Below are 27,213 nucleotides of genomic sequence, written 5' to 3'. Positions count from 1 at the left end.
AAAGTTACACACTTCAAGTTTAATTCCAAAAAGGAAACAGGTGCACCGAAGAACATTTTGTTCATAACATCACCACCACTCCCCATTCTCCAATTCCCTCCCTCCTCCAGCAGTGGGTGTTCTCCAATGGGTCACTCACATGCAATGCATTCTGCAAAGGATGAGAGATAATTTAATAAAAACCAAAAGAACTGTGGATGCTGTAAATCAGGAACAGAAACAAAGTTGCTGGAAAAGCTCAGCAGGTGAGATAATTTAACGGTGATCAAAAAGAAAAGGTGACTCCCTGAAAGTTTTGGAGGGAGGAGTGCAGATGGTACACCAAGACATGTATCTAGCTAGGCCACACGGTGATGAGATATTTGCAGCTGTATCTGTGTTGCATGGGCTGAGAGAGACTGGCTGCAGGGTCCCAGATTCAGTGCTGATTGAAGATGTGACCCTGTTCACAGGGGCTCATATGTTACATTTATTTGGATGCATTCAATTTCAATTCCAAGTAGGCCTGAATTTGATTGTTAATTAATCTATCCACCTGGGGGCAGGGTTACACCATATAGCATGGGATATAGTGGTAGGCTATTCTGCTGAGGATGGATTAGAGTGGTTAAGGAAGGGTTTACTCTGTGTCTAACTAATAAAACTAATCATCTGATGCTCAGGGTCAAAACTAATCTTGTTGTTTCTCAGCACTGATACCCTTTCCTTCAAGAGCACAGGACGTCTATGAAAAGAAAATCTGCCCAATTTCTTTTCCTTTGATGTTGCAGATTTGTGCAACAATTGTCATCCATAGACATTCTTTGGTGCCAAAGTTGTCAGCCTTCACATAATGGCAGTCCAGATCCTGTCATTGTCTACAGACACACACACACACACACACACACACTCTCTCTCTCTCTGTCTTCCCTGACACACACTCCCTTCACTCTCTCTCTCACACACACACTCCCTTCTCTCTCTCTCTCTTTCTGTCCTCCGACACACTCCCTTCTCTCTCTCTCTCACACACTCACTCAACCCCCCCGACACACATTCCCTTCTCTCTCTCTCTCTCTCACACACACACACACACACACACACACTCCTCCCTTTCGCACGCACATACGCACACACTCACTCTCTCTCTCAATCTCCCCCCTCTCTCACAAACAGACACCTCTCTCTCTCTCTCTCTCTCACACGCACACTCACTCACTCTCTCCCCGCTTTCTCATTCAATCATGTGCACACACACACTCAACCTCCCCGTCTCTCAATGACACTCATGCACACACACACACACTCTCCCCCCACTTTCTCTCTCTCATTCTCTGTATCTCTTGCTCTCTCTCAGTCTCTCTCTCACACACACACACACACATACACACAGTTATCAGTCACTAAACAGTGATCAAGTGATGGAACTTTGGTTTATCACTCCTGTCCCCAGCCCAGAGATCCACCCATCCCACCTACTACAATGCCCCTGCTACTGCTACTTCTGGCTTGTATCAAGCTCAGCGTCGTCTGACGCAGTGGGATCTGGGATTTAGAATCTTTTTGGTTCATGAGGCTCAGCTATTTGCTGTTTAACTAGCTGAGGCTACATGGGACTGGAACAGAAAGAGGAAAGGGTCAAACAGATGTGGTTTCAGGAGTCAATGACTACTCTGGTAGGGGCAATGAGTGAGCCTTTTAAGGCAGAATCAAAAATGTCCCGTCCCACAAAGTTGAATTCCAATAAATAACAGGTCCAAAGTTATAAAGTAAATCCCTATACAAGCCCATTTAAAAATAAAACCATCCCCATGTCATTTATTACATTATCATAAAACCGCACAGTTTCAGCTCCATAGACACGCTGTACAATTGAACTAATCTTCTGTTTTACGAGTAATGTTATTTTGAACATTTCTGCAGAGAGATCTTTGGTTCATTTACAATTTTTTTGTATATAAAAAGCAGGTTACAAATCGAGATTTACAATCCAAAATTAACAGAGGAAAGAGAGGGAATGGAATTTTCCTGTTAATCATGCAGAATGCAGTTATAAGATGCTTTAAGGAAATTGGTTGAAGATTTAATTGAATTTAAAAGGATTTTGATTTCTGTTTGCCCTACTGTATCCCAATTAGAGGGATTTGGTTACCATGATGGTTAAAGTTGAGTGGGTTGAAATGAAGTTAGAACAAAGGTTGTGTTAGTAACAGGATTGTACGCATAATGCCATTTACAGAATGTTGTAAACAAATGGAATAAAAAGTCAGGCAACATAGTTTATAAAAACAGTGCTTGGTTGAAAAGGCGCTCAACTGAACGTTCAGTTGGTAACATAGCACTGCCCAGCGAGAGTCCGTAAGCAGATCGCAGGTTCAATCTCAGATCCACATCAAGTTAGCTCAACTCAGCCAACTGTATTACGTATTTCCGTACAATTTGGGAAAAACCAACCACGGTTTCCCACTCCTGATTCCCCGTTTGAAAGCCCATGTGCCTGGAGACTTGAAGTAAATGAACAAGGGCCAGATCAGCATCAACCATGAAGACCTGCGGTTGGAACAACACTGTTTTGAGTCTCTCACACTGCGAATGGGCACTTGAGTGAAAGTACTGAAGGATACCAAGTGCCTCTGGAACTGTATTCCAGTGCAAGTCCTAGTAATTGCTGTGTTGTATAGCCAGAAGTGCCAGAGACAACAACCAAGCCCATGTTGGGCAGTCTTAATGTGGTTGTGGCCTTGATAAGTGACAAAGTTCAAACTGCAGGAGAACATCTGCTCCCTGCTATCTATGGGAAGTTATTAGTTTGGAAGCCAAAACAGAACCTTTGAAAAAAAAGGCATTAATTAAAAACAAAATTGAAACAGCATACCTGAGAGTTTCTATGGACTCTGAAGGGGATAAAGAATTCTCTTCCTTTCCAGGTAGAACTCAAGTTGGTACTACCCCTGATACAGAATGAAGTTTTAAAGAGCAAATATGGGTGTCTCGCTTCAACGAGAAATCTGCCAAACAATTTGTAAACAGCCAAATGGTTCATTGTTTCTTTCACGCCCAAAAAATTAGTGAGAAGTTCAAAAGGGAAGGTGGGCAGAATCAATGCAAGACGTCATTTTGAATCTAAGGAGCACGTGTGCGAGTGAAACACATCATTCCTTTGTACTGACACCCAGGTGAGTCTTCTGTTGTTCAAGTCGGGTTCAAAACTTTTTCTCTACCAGAGAGAAGCAAACCAGCGACAATACCCCACTTCCCTTGGATTTACAGAAGGAAGAGACAGATTAGAAGACCATCTCTTCAAGGTGCGGAGACTTCAGTCACAGGGCTCCATTTTGTTTTCTTGTTTCAATGTGTGAGCAGTAGTCCCAAGCAGCAGCTACACACATATCTTTGGTTAGTTCCACTCCAGTAGGAGATAGAAAGGCACATTTCCAATTCTTTACGATGGAGGCTTTCCAATATCAACTGTTATTTTGGTGAAAAGTTGATGTTTTTCTATCTTGATGAGTGAATACTTCAGAGATATATATCCATCCTGGTTCCTTGTAAACTTCATCCGATTATAAATAACGTAGCTGTGACAAGAAAGAGAATTGGAATTATATGCTAATTTTAGCGTTATTCATTTCTGGATTGTTTAACCCCATTGACTATACACGTGAATCTACTAGGTGCCCTGAATCTCAAGTTTTATTTTACTTTAACAGGATTTTTTTCAGTCCATTCACTTGTATGTGGCAGAAGGCGAACCTTTATTTGTCTTATTTATTTATGAGGGAAAAAAATTACAAGCATATACCTCCTCAGTCAGCCAGCTGTAATTTTGATCAAGGTCTTTATTTTTCAATCAACCACTTGGATATTGTGGCATCACACTTCGAGATAGAACTTGAACCTGGATCTTCCAGACCAGAGATAGGGACATAGCCAATACACAAGACAACCCTTAATTTAAGCATCTTTTCATGTGCTCAAGTAAAACCCCAGCCGATTCTCTCCCATCTGCATGTAATTAACCACAAATTTATGTACAGTGAACAGCGCCCTGAAAGGATGTTGAAGTAAATTAATCAGTTAGGTAACACAGGTGATGCACTGGTGGTGGTTACTAGGTGGAAAAAATTTCGAGGATGATTTGGTGATGGGTTCAATATTATTTTGCGGAATTTAACACACTGTCCTGCCCTGTTCGAATTCGGTGCCAGGGTATTTAACTGTGGAAGGAAGAGGCCCATCTGTGTGGAGTTTGCACGTTCTCCCCGTGTCTGCGTGTGTTTCCTCCCACAGTCCAAAAACGAGCAGGTTAGGTGGATTGGCCTTGCTAAATTGCCTGTAGTATTCAGGGATGTGAGGGTTATAGGGGGATGGGTCTGGGTGGGATATATCAAGGGGCGGTGTGGACTTGTTGGGCTGAAGGGCCTGTTTCCACACTGTAGGGAATCTAATCTAATCTAATCTAATCAATGTTCTGCTTCATCACTAAGCCACTAGCAGGAAGGTTCAAGGACCACCTTCTTCCCCTGCCAATTCAGGCCCTAAAGTGGGCCTATTGAGCCTGCAGAGAACACCTACAGCATACACGTTCAATTCTCTTGAAATAAACCAGAAGAACTGCAGATGCTGTAAATTAGGAACAAAAAGAGAAGTTGCTGGAAAAGCTCAGCATGTGTGAAGAAAAAATATCAGAGTTAACGTTCTGGGTCCAGTGACCCTTCTTCAGAACTCGGTCCTGAAACGTTAACTCTGATTTTTCTTCACAGATGCTGCTAGACCTGTGGAGCTTCTCCAACAACTTCCATTTTTGTTCAATTCTCTGGGCTGTGTTTCTAAAGCTCTTTTTCATCTTTTCCTAAGTTCCTTCAGCAAACCCCTTCAGATCACGGACATGTTTGAACCATGTAGCCAGTTAGACTGGTCCTTCAGCACCCAGTGACCTTAACTTACCCCTCACTGCATGACCATCTTGCCTGCCTGGTCTTCCCACCCCATCCCTCCACCCCAACTCCTGGGGAAGCACCTTTCGATGTTTGGTTACATTAAACCATTAGTTAAGGGCATCAGGTGTGGCTGAGACAGCATACGGCTTTACCTTGTCATGTTAATGATAATGGCTTAATAATTGCTCATCAGGGATTGTTTATTTAAAACAGTAAAACACAGATGCTACAAAGAACAGTAACTAATTTGTGTGGGCGCAGCCTGCACACTGACACCTAAACTAACAGTCACGCAGAGTCACAATCTTACAGACACACAGCACGTGGAGTTCTTAACACTGAATTCTCTTAAAAGGAAAGGTAGAGAAGCAACAATCTCAAGCTTCGCCCAGTTCGCTGAGTATCAGCACCCAGGAGACAGGCTCTCCAAAGAAGTGGCATGAGAGCCTAGATTGTCAGAGGTTTGAGGAAGACCATGAGACACAGCTTCTATCCACCAGCATGTAATGAGCTCTCTGCCAGAACATCCACCATGTATGGATATTTTTGGTTTCTGCCATGTCACCTTGATAATACTTCGACAAAGCCAAGAGGCTGGAGCAAGAACCGGAGAGCTGCAGGCGCCCATGATATAAGGTCTGAAAGGAAAAGCAGGTACTTTCTGGGGCATTGTCGGTGAATGGTGCAAAGGGGCAAATAATGAATCAGAAGGAAAGTAAAATGAGGTGGTGACAAAATATAACTGCAGGAACCAGAGTTCTGAAGAAGGGTCACCGGACCTGAAATGTTAACTCTGTTTCTCCTTCACAGATGCTGCCAGACCTGCTGGGCTTCTCCAGCAACTTTGTTTTTGTTCCTGATTTACAGCATCCGCGGCTTTGTCGGTTTTTATAAAACTTGAAGAAAGTGGTGGCAAAGATAACGTCATCTTTCCTTGGGGTCAACAGTTGTCATAAGAAATGATTTTTTTTGTAATTGGGGGTGGGTACAGAGATACTGGGGAGAAACAACCATTATCCTTGCTTATGAGTGATAACGGGAGCTGCAGATGCTGGAGAATCCAAGATAACCAAGTGTGAAGCTGGATGAACACAGCAGGCCAAGCAGCATCTCAGGAGCACAAAAGCTGACGTTTCAGGCCTAGACCCATCAGCTTTTGTGCTCCTGAGATGCTGCTTGGCCTGCTGTGTTCATCCAGCCTCACACTTTACTATCCTTGCTTATACCCACCTCCTGACCTTTTGTACGTACGTAACAAAGAGGCCCCCTACCCCTGGCTGCCGCTGCTGCTGAGGACAGTTCTGCCATCCGAAGGATCAGTCTGGTGAACCTTCATTGTACTCAGTATATGACAAGTATATCCTTCCTTGGGTGAGGAGGCAAAAACTGTACACAATGCACAGGGTGTGGTCTCAAAGTCCTGTACAATTCCAGCAAGACATTTCTGCTTCTGTACTCAATTCCTCTTGCAATAAAAACCAACATAGCTTTCACCTTCCTAATTGCTTGCTGCACAGTACATTAGCTTTCAGTGACTCACGAACAAAGATATTGGATAAGGGCCTATTAGTTGTGAAGTCTAGCTTTCTCTGCAACAATAGCACATTTTGAGCAGCCGGCACTGACACAGTTATCTCTAAATGCACTGACAACTGAAACAACTTGGTGCAGACAGATGTCCAAAGAAGCTTTATGCAAGCACGTTCAGCCAAAACAACACTGCATATCAAAAGAGGTGGTACTTGGAGGGCTGAACTAATGCCTGATCAAAGACAAAAAGTAGGTTTTAAAGGACAGTATAACAAAGGAGGGAAAGAGCTGAAGAGGTTCAAGGAGGGACTAACAGGTTCACAGAGGGAGGTTGTGGCCAATGGTGGAGTGAAGGAAGTAGAAAAGATGCACGTGAAACCAATATTTTTGGACTAGCGGTGGTAGCGACCATAATGGGATGAGGAAAAAGGACAAGACAAGACTTTTGAATATGAAGCATATAAACGTACAAATTAAAAATGGGAGCAGAACATTCAACCTCTCAAGCCTCCTCACCATTCAGCAAAATTATGTCTGATCTAATTTGTTGACACTTATGTCACCACCCTGATAACCTTTCACTTCCTTGCTTATCAAGAATCTATCTACCTGTGCCTCAAAATATTCAAAGCCCCCGTCTCTACTGCCTTTCGAGAAAGATTTCCAAAGACTTGTATCAAGCCCCTCAGGATCCTCTTGGGTAACTGCAATCAACACAGGGTGATGTTGTTGACTTGCTCGCCGAACTGGCTTGTTTTTGCTCAGATGTTTCTCACCATGCTGGGTAACATCATCAGTGGAGCCTCTGATGAAGCAACGTTAATCTACTCTGCTTGGAATTTATACTGTCTGGTCCGTTCCGGTGAGTAGTGTCATTTCTGGTTTTGATCTGTATGGGTTTGTATATGGGGTCCAATTCTACACGTTTATTGATTGCATTACGGGTGGAGAACCATGCCTCTAGGAATTCCCATGTTTGTCTGTGTTTGGCTTGAACTGCTAATGGTTACGCTGGCCCAGTTAAACTGATGGCTTACATTGTCTGAGAGTACCGATATTAAGGAGAGTTTGTTATGCTGCTTTGCTGCTAGCTGATGTTTGTGCATTCTGATGGCTAGTTTCCTTCCTGTCCGTCTGATGTAATATTTGTGGCAGTCATTGCATGGTATTTGTAAACCACGTTCGTTCTGCTTTTTGTGGGAATGGGGTCTTTAATTGTTGCGAGTGTTTGTTGTAGAGTCGCTATGGTTTCATGGGCCATGATTCCTAGTGGTCTTATGAGTCTTGCTTTAATGTTTGTGGCAGTCTGACATCAGACAGACAGGAAGGAAACTAGTCAGCAGAGGACATGAACATCAGCTAGCAGCAAAACAACACAACAAACTCTCCTTAACATCGGTACAATGAAGGCCATAATTTTAACTGGGACAAAGTAACCATCGCAGCCCAAGCCAAACATAGACACACACGGGAATTCCTAGGGGCATGGTTCTCCACCCATACGTCAATCAACAAACATATAGAATTGGACCCCATATAGAAACCCATACAGCTCAAAACCAGAAATGACACTACTCACTATAACGGACCGGAGTAGAATAACGTTGCTTCATCAGAGGCTCCACTGATAATGTCACCTAGGATGGTGACGAAACGTCTGAATGGAAACAAGCCAGCTTAGTGAGCAAGTCAACAGCATCACCCACAGCCTGAGCTACAGACCTTCGCTAAAACTTTAATCAATGAAAGGATTTTGAAAATCGGATAAGGCTGCCATTGGCTAGCCCAGCATTTATTGCTCTTCCCTAATAACCAAGAGGGCAGTTAAGAATCAGTCACATTTACTATGGGTCTTGAGTCACACGTATGCCAGACCTGGCAAGGTCAGCTGATTTCCTTCCCTGAAGGAATTAGCGGTCAAGATGGGTATTTTTGACAGTCAACAATGGGTTTGTGGTCATCGTTAGACACTCAATTCCAGATATTTATTGAATTTAAATTCCACCATCTGCCATGGCAGGATTCGAATCGAGATGCACAGAACGCTCGCTGGGTCTCGGATTAACAGTCTATCTTTAATACCACTAGCCGGTGAGGAAAGAATATGGTGGATGTCATTCACTGCAGAAATTTAGACAATTGAAGCTTTAGAGGAGATGAGAGGCCCACCAGGAGATTACTGGAATGATTGAGTCTGAAGATGACAATGGCACAGACAAAGACTTCAGCAAATGCAATGAAGCAGTTAGGGTGATATTAAGGGGACGAAAATAGATGCCATTGTTAATTCTACACAAATATTGGGTGGCACGGTGGCTCAGTGTTTAGCACTGCACCCTCACAGCCCCAGGGACCCGGGTTCGATTCCAGCCTTGGGTGACTGACTGTGTGGAGTTTGCACATTCTCCCTGTGTCTGTGTGGGTTTCCTCTGGGTGCTCTGGTTTCCTCCCACAGTCCAAAAGATGTGCAGACTAGGTGGATTGGCCATGGAAAATTGCTCGTAGTGTTCAGGGGTATGTGGGTTATATGGGGATGGGTCTGGGTGGGATGCTTCAAGAGGCGGTGTGGACTTGTTGGGCCGAAGGGCCTGTTTCCACACTGTAGGTAATCTAATCTAAAAGGTAATCTAGTCTAATCTAATCTGCACCCTTGTAACATTTGCCGCTGTGTAATGATGAATATCTTCATCCTTCATATCAAAGTAATGATGAAAACCAATTTCTGACCTGCAGGATTGCTGCCCTTTCACCCTGTGTGCAAAGTAACAATTTTGACTCACTTTTTCTCATTGACCTCATTTCCTTTGTCTCTTTGATGTCGTATCATTTTGGTTCTTCCAACATTGCGGTCAGGTCGATCAACTGACATCCCACTCAGTGTCACCCTAAGAGATATAGAACAACAACAATTTCTCAATACTAGGATCTGATAAGTAGTATTTAATCCTCATTTCAATAACAGCACCAACAAATTCTATTTCTGTCGCATCCTGTCATGTAGTTTGGATTCAAGACAAGCAGGTCGAGGACTGGTGCTCAGTAACTGAGTACAGCCAAGACTGAGATCCATAGATTACTGAAGATTAAAAGCGTTGTGGAATTTGGGAGTAGTGTAAGAAGGCGTGCAGTTTACATATAATCTATGATCAGTCATCATCTAAATGAATGCAGAGCAGGCTCACTGGGTCATCTGATCTATTCCAGCTTGACTGATGTAAAATCTAACAAGTCGGAGCAACTGGAATGTTTCCCATTTAATAAGGTAGCAAATAGGGTGTCCAAGAAGTAAAACAAAGAACTGTGGATGTTGGAGATCTGGAAAAAAAAACAGTAATTGCAGAAACTCAGCAGATCTGGCAGCATCCATAGAGATAAAATAGAATTAATAGTCCGAGTCCAGTGACTCAGTTGAAAGAGTTGCATCTTCTATATGCCACAGATGATGTTGTGATTTCACACTTTCTTACTCACTGGTTACTTTTACTGTTTTGGCCTGGAGCCTTGGAAAAGAGTCAATAACAGGTCATTGGAATGCTTCAGGGAGGGAAGAGGAGATGCATTTACACTAAATTAGAGAGGTTAATGTGTGTATGAGGAGGGACTTCCACAGCTACAAAGCATAAAGATATGGTGACACTGCAGGATAACTTGTCAGATAATGACATCCAGAGATCGACAGGAAGAGAGAGTGTACAAGCATTAAAGAAAGCAGTAAATAGGATCGGGGTTGGGGGGAGCATGGTGAAGTGGCAAAAATAATGGCTGAAATGTGCATTGTATTCCAAAGAATATAAATTGAGTAATGGGTATGATCTTTCAGCTATTACAGTGAAACAGTTTCAAGGAAATCAAATCTGGGAACTAAAAATGCAGGGGTGCTTCAGAAACACAGGCTGAAAGAGAATAATGGTGGGGTGGCTTTGTTAGTACAAGATAGAATGAGTATATTAACAAGAAATGATCCACATCAGATGATGTAGATCCAATATTGGTGATATAGAGAAATAACAAGGGAAGAATTTATTGGTCAGTGCAGTCTACAAGCCCCATAATAGTAGCTATTCTGTAGGATACAGAATAAATCAGGAGATAACAAGGACACGTAAAGAAGCAGTACATTAGTCGTGAGTGTTTTAATCTTCATGTAAATTAGAGAAATCAAACTGGCGAAGGTAGCCACGAGGAGTTTATGTGGATCCAACCAGAAATCAATCTATTTTGAATCTAGCAATGTGTATTGAGGCTGGTTGAATAAGTGATCTCAGATAAAAGATTCCCTGGGAAAAAGTGCCCATAATAAAGTAGAATATAGCATTCAGTTTGACAGTGCGAATCTTAGTTCGGGAACAACTGTGCTAAATTTAAATAAGGCTAAACAGACAGCAACAGGGGAAAAGTTGGCTGATATGGACTAAGAACTGAGATTATCATTAAAGATGTTAAAGCAACAATGACAGGGTGTTTGCATGTATCACAAAAAGCCAGCGTCCAAGTTCTGCAGGTAATAGGACAGGCAAATGGACTGTTGGTCTTTGTGGAATGGAAAATAAAAATAGAGAGGGTCATACTAAAACTATACAAGGTAGTAGTTGGACCACACCTAGAATATTATGAACGATTTTGAACCCCTTATCTAAGGAAAGATGTATAGGCAATGTTGGCAGTGCAGAGTATGTTCGCTAGGCTAATGCCAGTTTCGGAAGGTTTTTTTCATGAGAAGTTGAGTAGGTTGAGCCTGTACTTATTAATGTTTAAAAGAATGACAGAACACCTTATTTAAACATGTAAGATTCTTGCAGGGCTTAACAGGGTTGATGTAGAGAGGTTGCTTCCCCTGTGAGAGTGTCTAAAACCACAGGGCATAATCTCAGTAAAAGGGATCACCAATTTGTGACCGAGACAAGGATGATATTTTTTCCTCTGACGGAATGTCTTCTGGCCTGCCAAGGGTTGTCGAGGCTGAGTCATTAAGTATATTCAAGGCAGAGAGAGACAGATTTTACCATCAATAAAGGAATCAAGGGTAATGGAGAAATGTCTTGAAAGTGGAGTTGGGGACTATCAGATCAAATGCAATCTTACTGAATGGTGGAGCAGACCTCGTGGGCTGATGGCTTACACAGTGATAACATCATGAGGATGTCCCTGAAAAGGAACAGAAACAGAAAATGCTGGTGAAACTCAGCAGGTCTGGCATCACCTGAGGAAAGAAACCATAGTGAATGCTTCGGGTCTGAGGATACTTCAACAAATCTGAAATCACCAGCAATTTCAGGTTATGTTTCAGATCTCCAGCGTCCACAGTTCTTTGTTTTAGGCACATCAGCTGTGAGCTGTAACACAACACACTAAACTTTGAGCTCCTCAAGTTAATACATGTTGCAATTGAGTTTCATCTATCCAAAGTCTACATTAATAAAAGCAGGTGAAAATGAGATGGTTGTACTCAAATTTGAAGAGTAAGCAAACCTGGATGATCAGCTAAAATGATTGTGCAAGTTTTAAAATAAAACTGCTTTATTTTACCTTTTGTATGTGTCGTCATCTTCAGTCCCCCAACCCCAGTAATTGTTGGAGAAACCATTTATTTTCAAGTACTGCTCTTTTGTGAATGCCACAACTCCTCCAAAATACCCTGTGTATGGCAACCTGGATTAAAACAGAGACACAGAGAATGAGGCAAAGATATTTCTTAGAGGTACAAAGCTCAAATCAGGACAGCAAGTTTTTGGCTACTGAAACAGTCTTGATTAATAATTAGACTAACAGTAGTGAATAATTTAAAAACAATTAATTATATGCCACCAAAACCCAAATAAGTCCCACTCAGAAAAATGCATCAATGACTTGAAAGAAAGATCTCCCATTTCCTTTATTCCACCATTATTAATGGCCGTGCCTTTGGCTTCCACAAGTCTCAAAGTTCCGGAATTCACATTCAAGGAGCACCAGGACGAATACATGAGTAGGAAGGGAATAGAGTGATATGGATCCTGTACGTGAAGACAGGTTTGGTATGGAAGGGCAAAATGTGTTAGTGCAGGCTTGGAGGGCCGAAGGGCCTGTTCCTGTGTTATTTTTATATTATTCATTGTTCTACGGCTACTTTTCTCCTCTAAGATGCTCCTTGACATCTGCTTTTTTGACCAAAATTTTGGTCACTGGTCACAATATCTTATTAACTTGTCTCAGTGTCAATTTTTTTTAATGATATCAGTCACTGCTGTGAAATGCCATAGAGCAGTAATGGTGGGATGCAAACATGACTTTCATGGAACAGCCTGTAAAAGGTATCTGGAGGGTTTGTTCAAATAACTGAAAGGAAATTTCCATTTTGAGACACCCCGTCTCTCTCTCTCTCTCTTTCTCCCTGATCCGCAATCTGTTGTTTTCTCAATGTTGGGTAGTGATGGCCTAGTGGTATTAATCACTATTAACCCAGAGACCCAGGTGTTGTTCTGAGTTCCTGGTTTCGAATCCCACTATTGCAGATGATGGAATCTGAATCCAGTAATAATCTGGAATTATAAATCTACCATGAAACCATTGCTAATTGTCAGTAAAAACACATCTGGTTCACTAATGTCCTATCGGAGAGGAAATCCGCCATCCTTACCTGGTCTAGCCGACATGTGATTCCAGACCCACAGCAATGTGGTTGATTCTTAAACTGCCATCTGAGCAATTAGGAATGGGCAATAAGGATGCTCCAGCTTTTCCTCCCACAGTCCACAGTGTAAAGATGTGCAGGTTAGGCAGATTGGCCACGCTAAATTGTCCATTATGATCAGGGATGTGTAGGTTAGGTGGATTAGCCACGAGAAATACAGAGTTACAGGGATAGGGTAGGGGGAGGAGTCTGGGTGGGATGCTCTTTGAAGAGACTGAACAAACAGCCACGAGATACCTGTTGTCAGGGATCACTGGTGCAGAGGAAAACAGAGTTTGGTAGTTTTACACCTAGTGTGCGGTTGTGAGCCAGAGAGGGATTGAGAACTAACTAGACATTTTTATTCATTCTTTCATGGGTTATGGATATTGATGGCAGGACCTGTATCAACCCTCAGGGTGAGTGCCTCGTGATGATGTATCAAAGACAATCAAGAGTCAACCATGTTGCTATGGGGCTGGAGTCACATGTAGTCCAGACCAGGTAAGGATGGCAGATTTCCTTGCTTGAAGGACATTAGTGAACCAGATGGGTTTTTGCAAGCAAGAAAGGGTGGGGAGGGGGTGAAGAGAGAGAGACAGACAAAAAGTTGGAGGCAGGGAGAGAGGTAGATAGCATCACTGAGCTCTGCCAGACAGTTAATTGCATAAACTGGCATCATGGAATGAGGGAGGGGACTGGGAGTGGCACAGGTGGGAGCAGGAAAGATGACAAATGACTCAGATTTTCATATTACCTCAGGATATTGCAAACTACAGCCAACAAGACAAATTTCAAAACACAATGCTGACTGACTGCACTGTCAGAAAGTGCAGTAGCTCATCAGTGCACAGCAAGATTCCACAGTCACCAAGGTAAATGTTGCTTGAGGGATCAACATCAGAGAGTTCTCCAACGAGTGAAATGGAATGTGTTAGTGTGTACTCTGGGAGGTCAATGCAGCCTTACCCGAAGACAGGGCTCCTCTGACAGTGTAGCATTCTCTCCGTGTTGCACTGGGATATCAAAAAGCTGCACAGGGAAACAACCTCGTTTTTGCCCGAGATTCAACCCTGCTTTTAGTTCCCTCTCACCAATGCCAATGTTTGGTTCAAACTCAAGAGAATGCTGGAGACCCTCAGCAGGTCTGGCAGCATCTGTTGAGTGAAGAACAAAGTTAATGTTTTCAGTCCAATATGACTCTTCTTCAGAGATAACAAAGTGTTGATCTGGATGATCACAGCAGGCCAAGCAGCATCTCAGGAGCACAAAAGCTGACGTTTCGGGCCTAGGCTCTTCATCAGTTCCTAAGATGCTGCTCGGCCTGCTGTGTTCATCCAGCTTCACACTTTGTCATGTCGGATTCTCCAGCATCTGCAGTTCCCATCATCTCTGACTCTTCTTCAGAGTTCTTCTGAAGAACAGACAAACCAGACTTGAGATGTTAACTCTGTTTCTCTGCCCACACATCCTGCCGTCCTGCTATCTTTCTATAGTATCTTCTGCATGTGTTTCAGACTTTAAGCATCTGCAGTATTTTGCCAATATTTAGTCAGTTGAAATACCTCGTTTTTCAAAATTCAGGCCTTCCTAGAGGCTTCCTTTAATTTGCAAAAGCAGTGTGTGTCTAAGACCGGAAGTCGTAATCTCAGAATAAAAGGGTTGTATATTTAAGACAGAGATGAGGAGGAATTTCTTCTCCCACAGGGTAGTGAATCTATGGAATTCTTTTTCACAGAGAGCTGTTGAAGCTGGGTCATTAAGTACAGTTGAGACTGAGCGAAGTTTATAAAATCATGAGGGGCATGGATAGGGTGAATAGCCATGCTAGGGGAATCCAAAACTAGAGGGCGTAGGTTTAAGGTGAGAGGGAAAGATTTGAAAGGGACCTATAGGGCAACTTTTTCCATTCAGGAAGGTGGAGGCTGGTACAATTACAACACTTAAAAATCTTCAGGATGGGTATATGAATAGGAAGGATTTAGAGGGATATGAGCTAAATGCTGGCAAATGGGACTAGATTAATTTAGGATATCTGGTCAGCATGGACGAGTTGAACCGAAGGGTCTGTTTCTGTGCTGTAGGTCTCCATCACTTTGTGACAGAGCTGATATTAGCAAAGGCAATCGAGGGTTATGAGTTAAAGGCAGGAAAGTGGAGTTGAGGATTGGCAGATTAACTATGATCTCATTGAATGGTGGAACAGACATAGTGGGCTGAATGGCCTATCTGTGGTCCCATGTCTTCTGGTTTTATAGATACTGGCCCTTGTTTTTACCGTGAGGTTTGCATCAGTCGTCCCAGTTTAGTTGGAACGATATTGCGCCAACATCACCTGGGTCTTGTCAACATTTATTTTCTCTCTTTCTTGCCATCTCCACTCCTCTTGTAAACACTACTCCTCATCTATTTTAATTATATACAAACCAGTTCTCCCATTACACCTCCTTTAATTACACACCAGGAATATTAGAGGTGCTGTGGCAACATACTGCAGTTAATACCCACTCAGAAACCTCACTAATTATTTGAGAGCTCGGGCAGTGTCACATCAGTGTTTCAAAGTAAAGTGTTTCCACTGCATCTGCTTTCTTGTCTTTCCACCCCCTCAATTTATCAGCTGCCCGACGAGGCAACTAGCTTGAACAATGCGGGCACACTATTCGACCACAGGATGCTTCAAGGCTGAGCCAGCCTCTGTGCACGTACATATCAGTACATGTCCCATCCTGAGACAGGGCTCCCTGCTCCCACAAAGCACAGACCAGGGCATCTCAGCCTCCTGCTCAGTAAGACACAGCCAGTCACCAAACTTGGCCAAGAGACCCATAGGCGCACACAAGCAATTCAGTCGCATTGTTGGTGTGAGAATCCCAAAACCTGAGCAATAAGACAGGGAGGTGCTGGAAGGCTTGAGGCTGGTGTTGTCTCAGTGATTTCACTGAAAAATGCTGCCAAGAAAGAGGGAATGTGTGCAGTGGGAAGAAGAAATACAAAAGGCGAGAGAATGAGGGAGTGAGTGAGTGAGGGAGGGACCATGAGAAAGAGAGAGAAAGGAAGGTGAAAAAGGAAAAGGGGAAGCAGAAAGCAAGGAAAGAAAGAGAAAGTAAAAGAGCAACACGTGAGGGAAATGGAAAATGGAGAGAGGAGCAAGCAGGAGAGCGATGAAGAGAGAATGAAAGAGAAAGAAAGGAGAGAGATAAGAAAGCCAGAAAGAGAGACGGGGTAAAAAAAGACAGAGAAAGAAGGGAAGAGAGAAGGAGGAAGGGAAAAGCTGCAAAGGAAAAGAGGGAGACAAGAGAAAGGAGGAGGAATGGGGAGAGAGAGAGATGAAAGAGAGGGGGAGGATGGGAGGAAAGAGAGGAGAGTCAAGGAGATAAAGTGAAACAAAATCAAAGAGTAAGGGAAAATGAGAAGAGAGAATGGGTGGACCTTTAAATGAGCAGCAACAGCCCAGGTACGTACTTATATCCAAATTTGTCCATGGCACATGCCAGGTGTCGTGGATTCTGAGAGCAGCGATACAGATTCCGGTCATTCTCGGGTACAATATCGACATCACTGAATATGAAACAATCGTAATCCTTCTCTTTCGATGCTTCCACAAATCCGACATTGAGAAGCTTTGCTCGGTTGAAGGTGTTCTCACCAGCCTAGTGGAAAGGTACCAACAGATTAACCACAGGCCCTCAAGCTCTCAATAGCCGGCTATTCCCCACCCTCAGAAACATACATACAAACATTCCAGTGTGACCTAGCCTGTCCTTTTAACAGACATCAAAGAAGCAGAGCTGAACTCCTCTCCAGCATGCTGGCCAATGGATCCCCCAAACAGTGTCACTAAAACAGGTGACCACTATGAGATCCTGCTGTGTAAAAATTCACTGCTATATTTTCCATATTAGTTGCCACACCTCAAGCATAATGCACATTATAGCCAGTGTGAAATAAGAGGAGAGCTCCTCACTGGTAGGAGTCATACCTAAAACGTCAGAAAATATTTGTGATTGCTTCAGGCCAATCCACTCAGTCCTGTCTTAATCAATGACCTGGCTTCAGGACTCAAAGTCCAATGTTCAGTTGCATGGTGGCTCAGCGATTAGCACTGCTGCCCCATTGTGCCAGGGACCCGGGTTCAATTCCACCCTCGGGCAACTGCATGTGGAGTTTGCACACTCTCCCTTTGTCTGTGTGGGTTTCTTCTGGGAGGTCTTGTTTCCTTCCACAGGCCAAAGATGTGCAGGCTTAGGTGGAATGGCCATGATAAATTACCCATAGTGTCCAGGGATGCATGGGCTTAGGTGGGTTAGCCATGAGAAATGCAGTGTTACAGGGATTGGGTGGGATGGTCTTCAGAAGGTTGGTGTGGACTCAACGGGCCAAATGGTCTGCTTCCATGCTTTGGAGATTCTATGATTCATTATCAATGACCTTTCTTCTATCATAATGTGAAAGTTGGGAATGTTCATTGACAATGTTCAGATACCGAAGCAGCTTGGGTCCATAGGCCACAAGACCTGAACAATATCCAGGTTTGGGCTGTTAAGTGGCAAATCACAGTGATGCTGATCAAATGCCAGTTATTTAACATCTCTAAAAAGAGAAACTCTAACTAACTTCCCTTGCATTGAAAGGCAACCATCAACATGTGGAGGTTACTATTGAGCCTAAATAGAACTGGGTGAAATACATAACAGTGTGGCTAGAATAGCAGGTCAGAGGCCAGGAATTCTCTGGGCAGTAATTCAGTGCAGGGCTCCCCTGAGTCTGTCTACAATCTGCAAGGCACACATCAGGACTGTAATGGAAAAGAATATTGCAATGTATAACATTTACACATGATCCTCAAGATCCACCTGCATTATACCTACTCTTAAGTACAGAGGGATCTGGGTGTCTTGGTTCATGAATCACAAATTAATTAGGATGCAGGTATAACAAGTGATTAGGAACCCAACAGGAATGTTGTCAGTTAATACAAAGGAATGGAACAGAACGGAAAAGTCGGGAGTTCTTTTTTGTAATAATTGTACAGGGCACTGTTGAGAATATGCACCATGAAGCCTTTTGTCATTTCATCTCTGCTGTTAACCATTTGACTAAACACCTTCCCTTTCTTTCCCCTCTCCCTTTTCACTGTTTAATCCTATCACATTCTACTGTCTAGAAGGACAGGGGCAGCAGATGCATGGGAACACCACTATCTGCAAGTTCTCCTTCAAGCCACTCACCATCCTGACTTTGAAATGGATCATCATTCCTTCAGTGTTGCTGAGTCAGAATCCTGGAACTCTCTCCTAACAAAGCCTTTAAGCCTGTTCTGCCATTCAATAAGATCAAGGATGATCTTTGTTGGCCTCAGCTCCCCATTTCCATCTATCCCCCAAAATCATCCCACAATAACCTTTGACTCTCTCATCAATCGAGAATGTATCTAACTCAGCCTTAAAGATATTTCATGATCCTGTCTCTACCACTCTCTGGGGAATACAGTTCCAAAGACACATCACCCATTGGGGTCTATCTATAGCACATGGTCTGCAACGGTTCAAGATGGCAGCTCACCACCGCCTTCCTCTAGGGGCAATTCAGGATGGGAAATAAGCACTGAAACATTTCTATCTTTCCCGAGAGCTGATGAATGGTCAGGGTCTGGAATATTAATCCCGTAAATACAAGATAGTGGATTATAAATACAATTGCGAATTCAGGATAAACTCTATACCCCTTTGAGAATGTGGGGCATGTTCTACAGGGAGCGGTTGATGTCAATAGTGGAGGGCAAGTGAGATAAGCACTTGAGGCAGAAAGACACGTGAATTGCGGTGAACCTCTGCACTTGTACCATCCTGTTGCTGAGGAAGCTGATAAAGTTGCTTTCTCGAGAGTCTGGGGTCATACCAGCTTCATGTAACTGCACTTGGCTGATTGGTCAAGGTTAGTCACATGCCCAGTAGCAGCTTGCAATGATCCCAAGACACATTACACAGGGATAGTAAGAACTACTGTTGCTGGAGTCAAGAGATAGCACAGTGTGGAGCTGGAGGAAACACAGCAGGCCAGGCAGCATCAGAGGAGCAGTAAAGTTGACGTTTCAGGTTAGGACGCTTTCTTTTCCTGAAGAAGGGTCCTGACCAAAAAACGTAACTTTCTTGCTCCTCTGATGCCGCCTGGCCTGATGTGTTCATCTAACTCGACAGTACACAGGGAAATGTGGCTACAATAGTCACTGGGTGCAGGCGGGCTATAGGTTTCATTACTAACATTTGACACAACACGATGGCATCATCTTCCATAGTACATGTTTCCATCTTTGATATTAAATACAAAAGGTATGGAGAGAAAGCAGGAATATGGCATAGAGATAAAAGATCAGCAATGATCATACTGGACAGTAGAGAAGGCTCAAATAAACTATTCCTCTTGGTCTCTATGTTCTATAATGTCCACTGACTGCATTATTGCCCCGCCCCTTTGCTCTGTCTGAATTGGACAGGAAAAAGGAAGCGATGTCATTTTTGCTTCATTTGGAAGAAATATTTCTCAACCAATGGTCTTGCTAGTGGCACCGGAAGCGCGACCAGGAAACGAGGCAATATAAACAGGTACGGGACCAGTGTTTCTGCTGCCCGCCTGATTTACTGACTGGGCCGTTCTAATAAACAGCGTGCACTCGAGTGATTGCCTTCAAAAATCAGACCTAGTTTTGTTGAATGAATCATTAAACACATATTGCTGAGCTCTGTTGAATATTGCGTGGCCGTCTGAATCATCAAAAACTTCAGTCAGTGCCTGAATCAAATACAACCAATCACTTCCTTCCTTTCAGTGCCATTCTAACAGGCGCTATACCAGACAAATGTAATGGCCTCCTCAGCGGTGTGTTTGTTGATAGGGGGGAATATGGGCGCGCGGGAGAGTGGGAGCGCGCAGGAGAACGTGTGTGTGTGTGTGTGGGGGGAGTGTGAGAATGTGAGGGAGAGTGTGTGCATGCATGAGAGGGTGAGGGAGAATATGGGGACAGGGGACGGGGGCGGGGGGGGGGAAGAGAGCGCGCGAGGGGGAGGGGAGAGCATGAGAGCACCATTTGACCTCGTCTCCTGTGATTAAACTGGAGGTAGGAAGCTGGTGGATGCCCTTCCCTGCCTTCCGCCAACAGAAGCTGGTACATGGACAATTAAGGACCTCAGTTTGCCACCCTAGTTCTCAACCAGCGATGGGTTTGCCAGTTTTCTCGAGGGCTTCAGGGGCACTAGGCACTTGTTCAAAGGCCCAAGTCATTACAATACAAGGCCCAAGTCAGGAGTGTGATGGAATACTCCACGCTTACCCTAGTTGAGTGTAGCCCCAATAACAGTCAAGAAACTTGACACCATCCAGGACAAAGCAGCTGCTTGACTGGCACCACATCCACAAGCGTCCACTCCCTCCACCACTGATGCTCAGTAGCAGCAGTGTGTACCATCTGCAAGATGCACTGCAGAAATTCGCCAGATTTGTGTTGAATATGAATTTCATTATCTGTTGTGGTGGGATTTGAACCTGGGCCCTGGATTAATAGACCAGCAATAATGCCACTATGTCACTGCTTCCACCTAGGTTTCACGCTTTTATTTCACTTAGCCACTCTTGATGCTCACTGCCCATTATTTTAATTAAAATCAAACTGCTGAGAGATTCTAAGACACGCTCTGGAGCAGGTTGGATTTGAACCCAGGCCTCCTAGCTCAGAGGTAGGGACATTACGACTGCACCACAAGATTGTCTCCAGCATCTGTGTCATGCTTGCTATCGTGCTCCAGTGAAGCTCAGCACAAGGTGGAAAAATGGCATTTCATTTTCCACCTGGTGACGAAGCCTTCTCGGCTTGGTATCGAGTTCAATCATTTACAGCCTCACGACCTTTTCCCATGCCCTTACCCTAAGTGGTTCATTTCGGAAGGTCGAATTTCAATGCAGAATACAGGGTTAATGGCAGGATTCTCGGCAATATGGAGGAACAGAGGGGTCTTGGAGTCCCTCAAAGTTGCTACCCAAGTTGATAGGGTTGCTAAGAAGGCGTTCAAAGCCATATGTTGGCTTTCATTGGCAGGGGAATTGAGTTTAAGAGCCGTGAGTTTATGCTGCAGCTCTATAAAACTCTGGTTAGACCATACTTGGAATATTGCGTTCAGTTCTGGTCACCTCATTAAAGGAAAGATATGAAAGCTTTAGAGAGAGTGCAGAGGAGATTTACCAGGATGCTGTCTGGACTGGAGGGCAGGTCTAATGAGGAAAGCTTGAGGGAGCTAGGGCTTTTCTCATTGGAGCGAAGAGGATGAGAGGTGGCTTGATACAGGTGTACAAGGTGATGAGAGGCACAGATAGAGTGGATACCCAGAGACTTTTTCCCAGGGCAGAAATGACTATTACGAGAGGGCTTAATTTTAAGGTGATTGGAGGAAGGTACAGGGGAGATGTCAGAGGTAGGTTCTTCACGCAGACAGTGGTGGGCATGTGGAATGCGCTGCCGGCAGTGGTAGTGGAGTCAGATACTTTAGAGATTTTGAGGTGACTCTTGGATAGGCACATGGGAGATAGTAAAACGTTGGGTATGCAGGGCAGATTGATCTAGTAGGATAATAGGTTGGCACAACATGGTGGGCCGAAGGGCCTGTACTGTGCTGTACTGTTCTATGTTCTAACTCCTCCACACCAGGCCTTGTTATCACATGGGCTACTACCACTGCCAACCCCTCATTCTCCCAGGCTGGCTCTACCCACTCCTTTGCCCATCTGTTTCTCTCTCTGTGGGGGCTCCATCTCCACCTATTGTTTAGTCCCACTCCCACCCCCCACTCCACCCCTCACCCAATACACCAACATTTTCCTCAGCTACCATTCTTTCTGAAGGAGCTGAAATGTTAACTCTGTTTTTGCTCCACAGCTGCTGCCAGACCTGCTGTGTTTTCTGTTTTTAAGATCCCCCCTTCTCTCAGATCAATAGCCTGCCCCCCACCCCACCCTCGCCAATATTTATACAACTAATTTACACCCAATTATTCTTTTCATTAATCTATCCATCACTTGGCTCCTCTTTGCATTCAGTCACAGACATTCCTTCAGTCCATAGTAGATGATAAATGCCCCTTCCTGTGGTGCCCATTCACCTGGCATTCTAGAGTGTCCCTAGAAGCAGCTACCACTTTGGTGGGACTGCCAGCAATGGACGGCTGCTAGTTTCAGGGGGTGGGGTCAGGATTTCTGCCCTCTGATCCCAAAGGGGGCCTACCACAAGTCACAGACACTTAATATGGTTGCCAACAGCCCCCCACCGCCCCTCCTCGAGCTGGTGGGTGTGATCCTGCATTAAATACCACCTATCCAGATGCAGGCTATTCAACCCAGCAGGCCCATACTGGTTTGTCTGTTCTATACGAGCCTCCTTCCATCTTTCTCCATCTAACTTTGAGCAGAATTCATCTCTTCCTCCCTCCTTTGTATTCAATTAACCCTCTCCTCAATGCAATTGGCACGTTTCACAGGGTTGCAACATTTATTTAAATGATTCCATGCTGAAAGACACCAATCAGTTTGGAACAAAGACCTAAAGATGTTGAAACTAGTGTAGAGTTCGCCCACACAATGTTGCAAATTCTATGTGAAACATGTCCGCTATCTGATGTGCACCCTAGAAAAGGGCATCTTAGTTGAACAAAGTTTGCTGAATCACGAGACGACGTAGCACAGGAAGAGGCTATTCAGCCCATCAAGTCCATGCTGGCTCTTTAGCAGAGCCGTGTAACTAAGCCCATTACTCTGCTGATATCCGACAGTCCTCTCATTTTCTTTCTTTTCCTGTATTGATCTAATTCTGTTGAGAGTTATTACACAATAACATTGGGCTTAGCAGCAGAAGACCATTCAGCTCATCGAGTTTGCTCCATCATTCCAATAAGATCACAGCTGGTCTGGTCTCAACTTCACTTTCTCACCTATACTCCCATTACCCTCGTCTATCAAAAATCTATCCAACTCGATCTTGACAAATCAGTAACACCCACATCCTGTGAACAAAAGACTCCACTTTTGAACAGAATTCTACTTGCTAAGGATTCTCTGGGAAAGAAACACTCATCTCTAATAAAGTGAACCCTCATATTCTTAAAATGTGACCCTTGTCTCTCCCACAAGAGGAAACACCCTGTCAATGTCAGGTCTATTCAAGTTCCCTTGGGATGGCTTGTGCGTGGAACCACAGGAGATGGGAAAGAAACTAAACATACATTTAGCTTCAGTATTTACTGTAGAGGAAGACGTGGAAGGTGTGGAACTCTGAAATAAATTGCAATGTCTTGAAAACAGCCCACATTCCAGAAGAAGTGGTGCCAGAGGTCTTAAAAAGCACAAAGGTAGATAAAATCTCTGGACCCTGATCCAATGTATCCCAGGACACTGTGGGAAGAAATTGTGGGCCTCCTAGCACAGATATTTGTTTCATCAACAGCCACAGGTGAGGTGCCAGAAAAACTGGAGGGTGGCTCATGCTGTGCCTTTATTTAAGAAAGGCTGTAAGGAGAAGCCTGGGAGCTATGGTCCAGTGAGTCTGACATTAGTGGTGGGCAAATTGTTGCAGGGGATTCTGAGACGCAGGATTGATATGCATTCAGAAAGGTAAGGACTAATTAGGGATAGTTAGCATGGCTTTGTGCGTCGGAAGTCAGTTCTCACAAAACTGATTGAGTCTTTTTTGAGGATGTGACGAAGACAATAGATGAGGGCAGAGCAGTGGACTTTGTCTATGAGGACTTTGACATGGTTCAGCATGGTACAAAGATTAGCAAAGCTAGATCACATGGGATTCAGGAAAAGCTTGCCAAATGAATACAAAATCTGCTTGACAGTAGTAAGCAGAGGCTGGTGATGGAGGGTTGTTTTTCAGACTAGAGGCCTGTGACTAGTAGACCCTGCAGAACACTACTGCTGTTTGTCATTTATACAAACGATCTGGACAAGAATGTTTGCAGACGACACCAACATTCGTGGTATAGTGGATAGTGAGGAAGCAATGGGCCAAGGAGTGGCAGATGGAGTTTAACTTATATTAATGGGGGGGTTTTGCATTGATGAACATGAGCAGGAGTTACAGTTATTGGTAGGGTCCTGGGGAGTGTTGTTGAACAGAAGGGTTCAGGTTCATAGCTCCTTGAAAGTTGTGTCACAGATGGACAGTGACCAAAAAAAATGGAATTTGGCAAGCTCAAGATCATTGCGGAAAAGAGTTGGAATGCTATGTTGAGGTTGTACAGGCTGTTGGTGAGGCCACCTGTGAAGTCTTCTGTATCATTGTGATCACCATGCTGTAGGAAGGATATTATTAAATTGGAGAGGGTGCAGAAAACTTCATCAGGATGTTACCAGGACCGGAGGACGTCAGTTACAGGAAGAGGCTGGATAAGCTGGGACTTCTTTCCACTGGAGTGGAAGTGGTTGAGGGGTGACCATATTGTAGTTTATAAAATAATGCAGGGTATAGATAAGGTGAATAGCAAAGATCCTTTTCCCTATGATGGGGGAGTTCAAAACTAGGGGGCATATTTTTAAGGGGAGAGGAGAAAGATTTACAAAGGGACCTGAGGGGCAACTTTTTTTCACACAGAATGTGGTTCATGCGATGAATGAACTGCTAGAGGAAGGGGTAGATGCAGGTATAGTTACAACATTTCAAAGACATTTAGATGGAATGAATAGGAAAGGTTTGGAGGGATATGGGTCAAACACAGGCAAATGGGACTAGTTTAGTTTGCGAAACTTGGTCAGCTTGGATGAGTTGGACTGAAGGGCCAGTTTCCATGCTGGCGGCTCGATGTTTGAATAAGGTTACCTCAGGATTTGTCTGAACAGCAAAGGATATAGGTTAGGTCTGTTGGATCTTCCAATATTGTTTTCGGCAGCACATGCCAGATCATGATAAATCCCCACTTAAAGTAATACTTGCTGTCTCTGGTTCTTACACCTTTCATCTCGAGCCTGAGTGTTGTCTGGTTACTGACTCACCTACCACTGGAAGCAGCATTTATTCCAGTGGAACTCTTCACAATTCTGAATGCCTCTGTCAAATCCCGCCCTCCCACCTTTCACCTCTCTACTCGGAGGACAGCAGTCCGGTAACGGAGGTACGTACAGGGATCATGCCTACCTGCTCGATAACATAAATCCCATACTCGCCCTGCTGCCGACGCAGGATTGGGTGGAGGTAGTACAGCCAGTGCCGGAGGTGGTGGTCCCGGTTTCGGAAGGGGATGATGATGGCGATGCGTTGCAAGGGGATGCAGTCCGGTGGCTTGTAGTGACCTCCAAACTCCACGTAGGGGTTTAATTCAGCCAGCTCTTCCATTGACTGCTCCTGGTCAAACACAATCCTCAAGGGCCCAACTGAGAACCGGAAAAGTACAAAAACAGAGAGGTTTGTTAAGTCCATTGGTTCCCATAAGGAAATGCCAGAAAGCTTTGGAAAGCATTGAATTCGTTACACTGGAGCTCCACTCTGAAGTGTACCAGATGGGTTGGAACACAGGACCTGGAAGGAGGGTTTAGCTATTTGGCCCATTGAGCCTGGTCCAGTGCTCAAGAGCTCATTGTCTCATGGGTCATGGTCTCAAAATTCACTTTTCTGTCTACTGCACCCCATCTGTCCCCAGTAGCCCTTGGCTCTGACAAAGGACAACTGGGGATGGACAAAGAACGTCAGCAACGCACTTATGTAACATATGGTTTGCCTGGACAGCATGCAAAACAGTACTTTTCACTGTAGTGCAGAACATGTGACAATAATAAATCAAATCAATGCCCACACCCCAAGAGACACAAGATAAAACAAATGCTACCATAACCCTTGAAGTACAGGTTTTACCGCCTTTGAAAAATTCAAAATAAAATGACAGAAAAAAAAATGTGGAAATAACTCAAAGATAACAAGGTGTAGAGCTGGATGAACACAGCAGGACAAGCAGCATCAGAGCAGGAAAGCTGACGTTTCGGGTCCATACTCTTCTTCAGAAATGGGCTTTGCAGTGGGGTTAAAGTTGTTACAGAGATAGTAGGAACTGCCGATGCTGGAGAATCTGAGATAATAAGGTGTAGAGCTGGAGGAACACAGCCGGACAAGCAGCATCAGAGGAGCAGGAAAGCTGATGTTCTGGGTCGAGACCCTTCTTCAGAATTTGAGATACAGACATGAAAGTTGCAAGTAACAATGAGTGAACTGATCATCTGGTTAAGGTGGAAGAGGAAAGTACTAGCATTCACATAACGCCCTATGCAATCTCAGGCCATTCCAAAGAGCTTTTCTATCAATAAGGTGCGTCCAAATCATTGCAGATTTGCAACCAATTTGCACACAGCCCCACAAACAGCACTTAAATAGGGCCATAAAGTCGTACACAGCCTGGAAACAGACTGTGGTCCAAGACTAAACCAGTCCAAACTGCCTGCACATGACCTGTATCCCTCCAAACTTTCTCAATTCATTAGCTTATCCAAAAGCCTTTTGAAACTGATGTTTTAACTGCACCTGCATCCGTCACTTCCTCTTGCAGTTTGTTCTACACATGAATTATTTTGTGCGAAAACACTGCCCCTCATGTCCTTTTTAAACTCTCTCTCCGCTCACTTTAAAAAATACACCCCTTAGTTTTGAGCTCCTCACCCTGAGGCAAAAGGCCAGTGCCATTCACCTTATCTATGCCCCTCATCATTTTATAAATTTCAGTAAAGTCACCCCTCAAACTCCTAAGCTGCAGAGGAAAAAAAATCTGAGTCTTTCAAGTCTATTTTTCATTACGTTGAACCCTCTATTCCCTACAACGTCCTAGTTAAATAAGACCATAAGACATAGGAGTAGCAATTAGGCCATTCAGCCCATCGAGTCTGCTCTGCTATTCAATCATGGCTGATAAGTTCCTCAACCCCATTCTCCTGCTTTCTCCCTGTAACCCTTGATCCCCTTGATAATCAAAAACCTACCTATCTCAGTTATAAATATACTCAATGACCTGGCCTCCACAGCCTTCTGTGCCAGTGAATTCCATAGATTCAGCACTCTCTGGCTGAAGAACTTTCTCCTTATCTCTATTC

At 44.0% G+C, this 27,213-nt stretch overlaps 1 protein-coding gene across 1 annotated transcript in view; it reads right to left on the bottom strand.

Moving 5' to 3' along the window:
* LOC125465855 (beta-1,4-galactosyltransferase 2-like) overlaps positions 1-27,213 on the bottom strand; it is a 52,511-nt gene continuing 25,298 nt past the window's right edge. Inside the window, exons 3-7 of the mRNA XM_048559774.2 lie at positions 25,277-25,512; positions 16,564-16,751; positions 11,976-12,098; positions 9,230-9,334; positions 1-3,557 (exon numbers count right to left, since the gene is read on the bottom strand). Of these exons, the coding sequence (XP_048415731.1) occupies positions 3,422-3,557; positions 9,230-9,334; positions 11,976-12,098; positions 16,564-16,751; positions 25,277-25,512 (788 nt within the window). The 3' untranslated portion in view covers positions 1-3,421. The remainder of the gene's footprint in view (positions 3,558-9,229; positions 9,335-11,975; positions 12,099-16,563; positions 16,752-25,276; positions 25,513-27,213) is intronic.

This window comes from Stegostoma tigrinum, chromosome 30, assembly GCF_030684315.1.
Source record: "Stegostoma tigrinum isolate sSteTig4 chromosome 30, sSteTig4.hap1, whole genome shotgun sequence".
NCBI classification, from domain to species: domain Eukaryota; kingdom Metazoa; phylum Chordata; class Chondrichthyes; order Orectolobiformes; family Stegostomatidae; genus Stegostoma; species Stegostoma tigrinum.
This window is presented reverse-complemented; position numbering and strand designations above follow the sequence as displayed.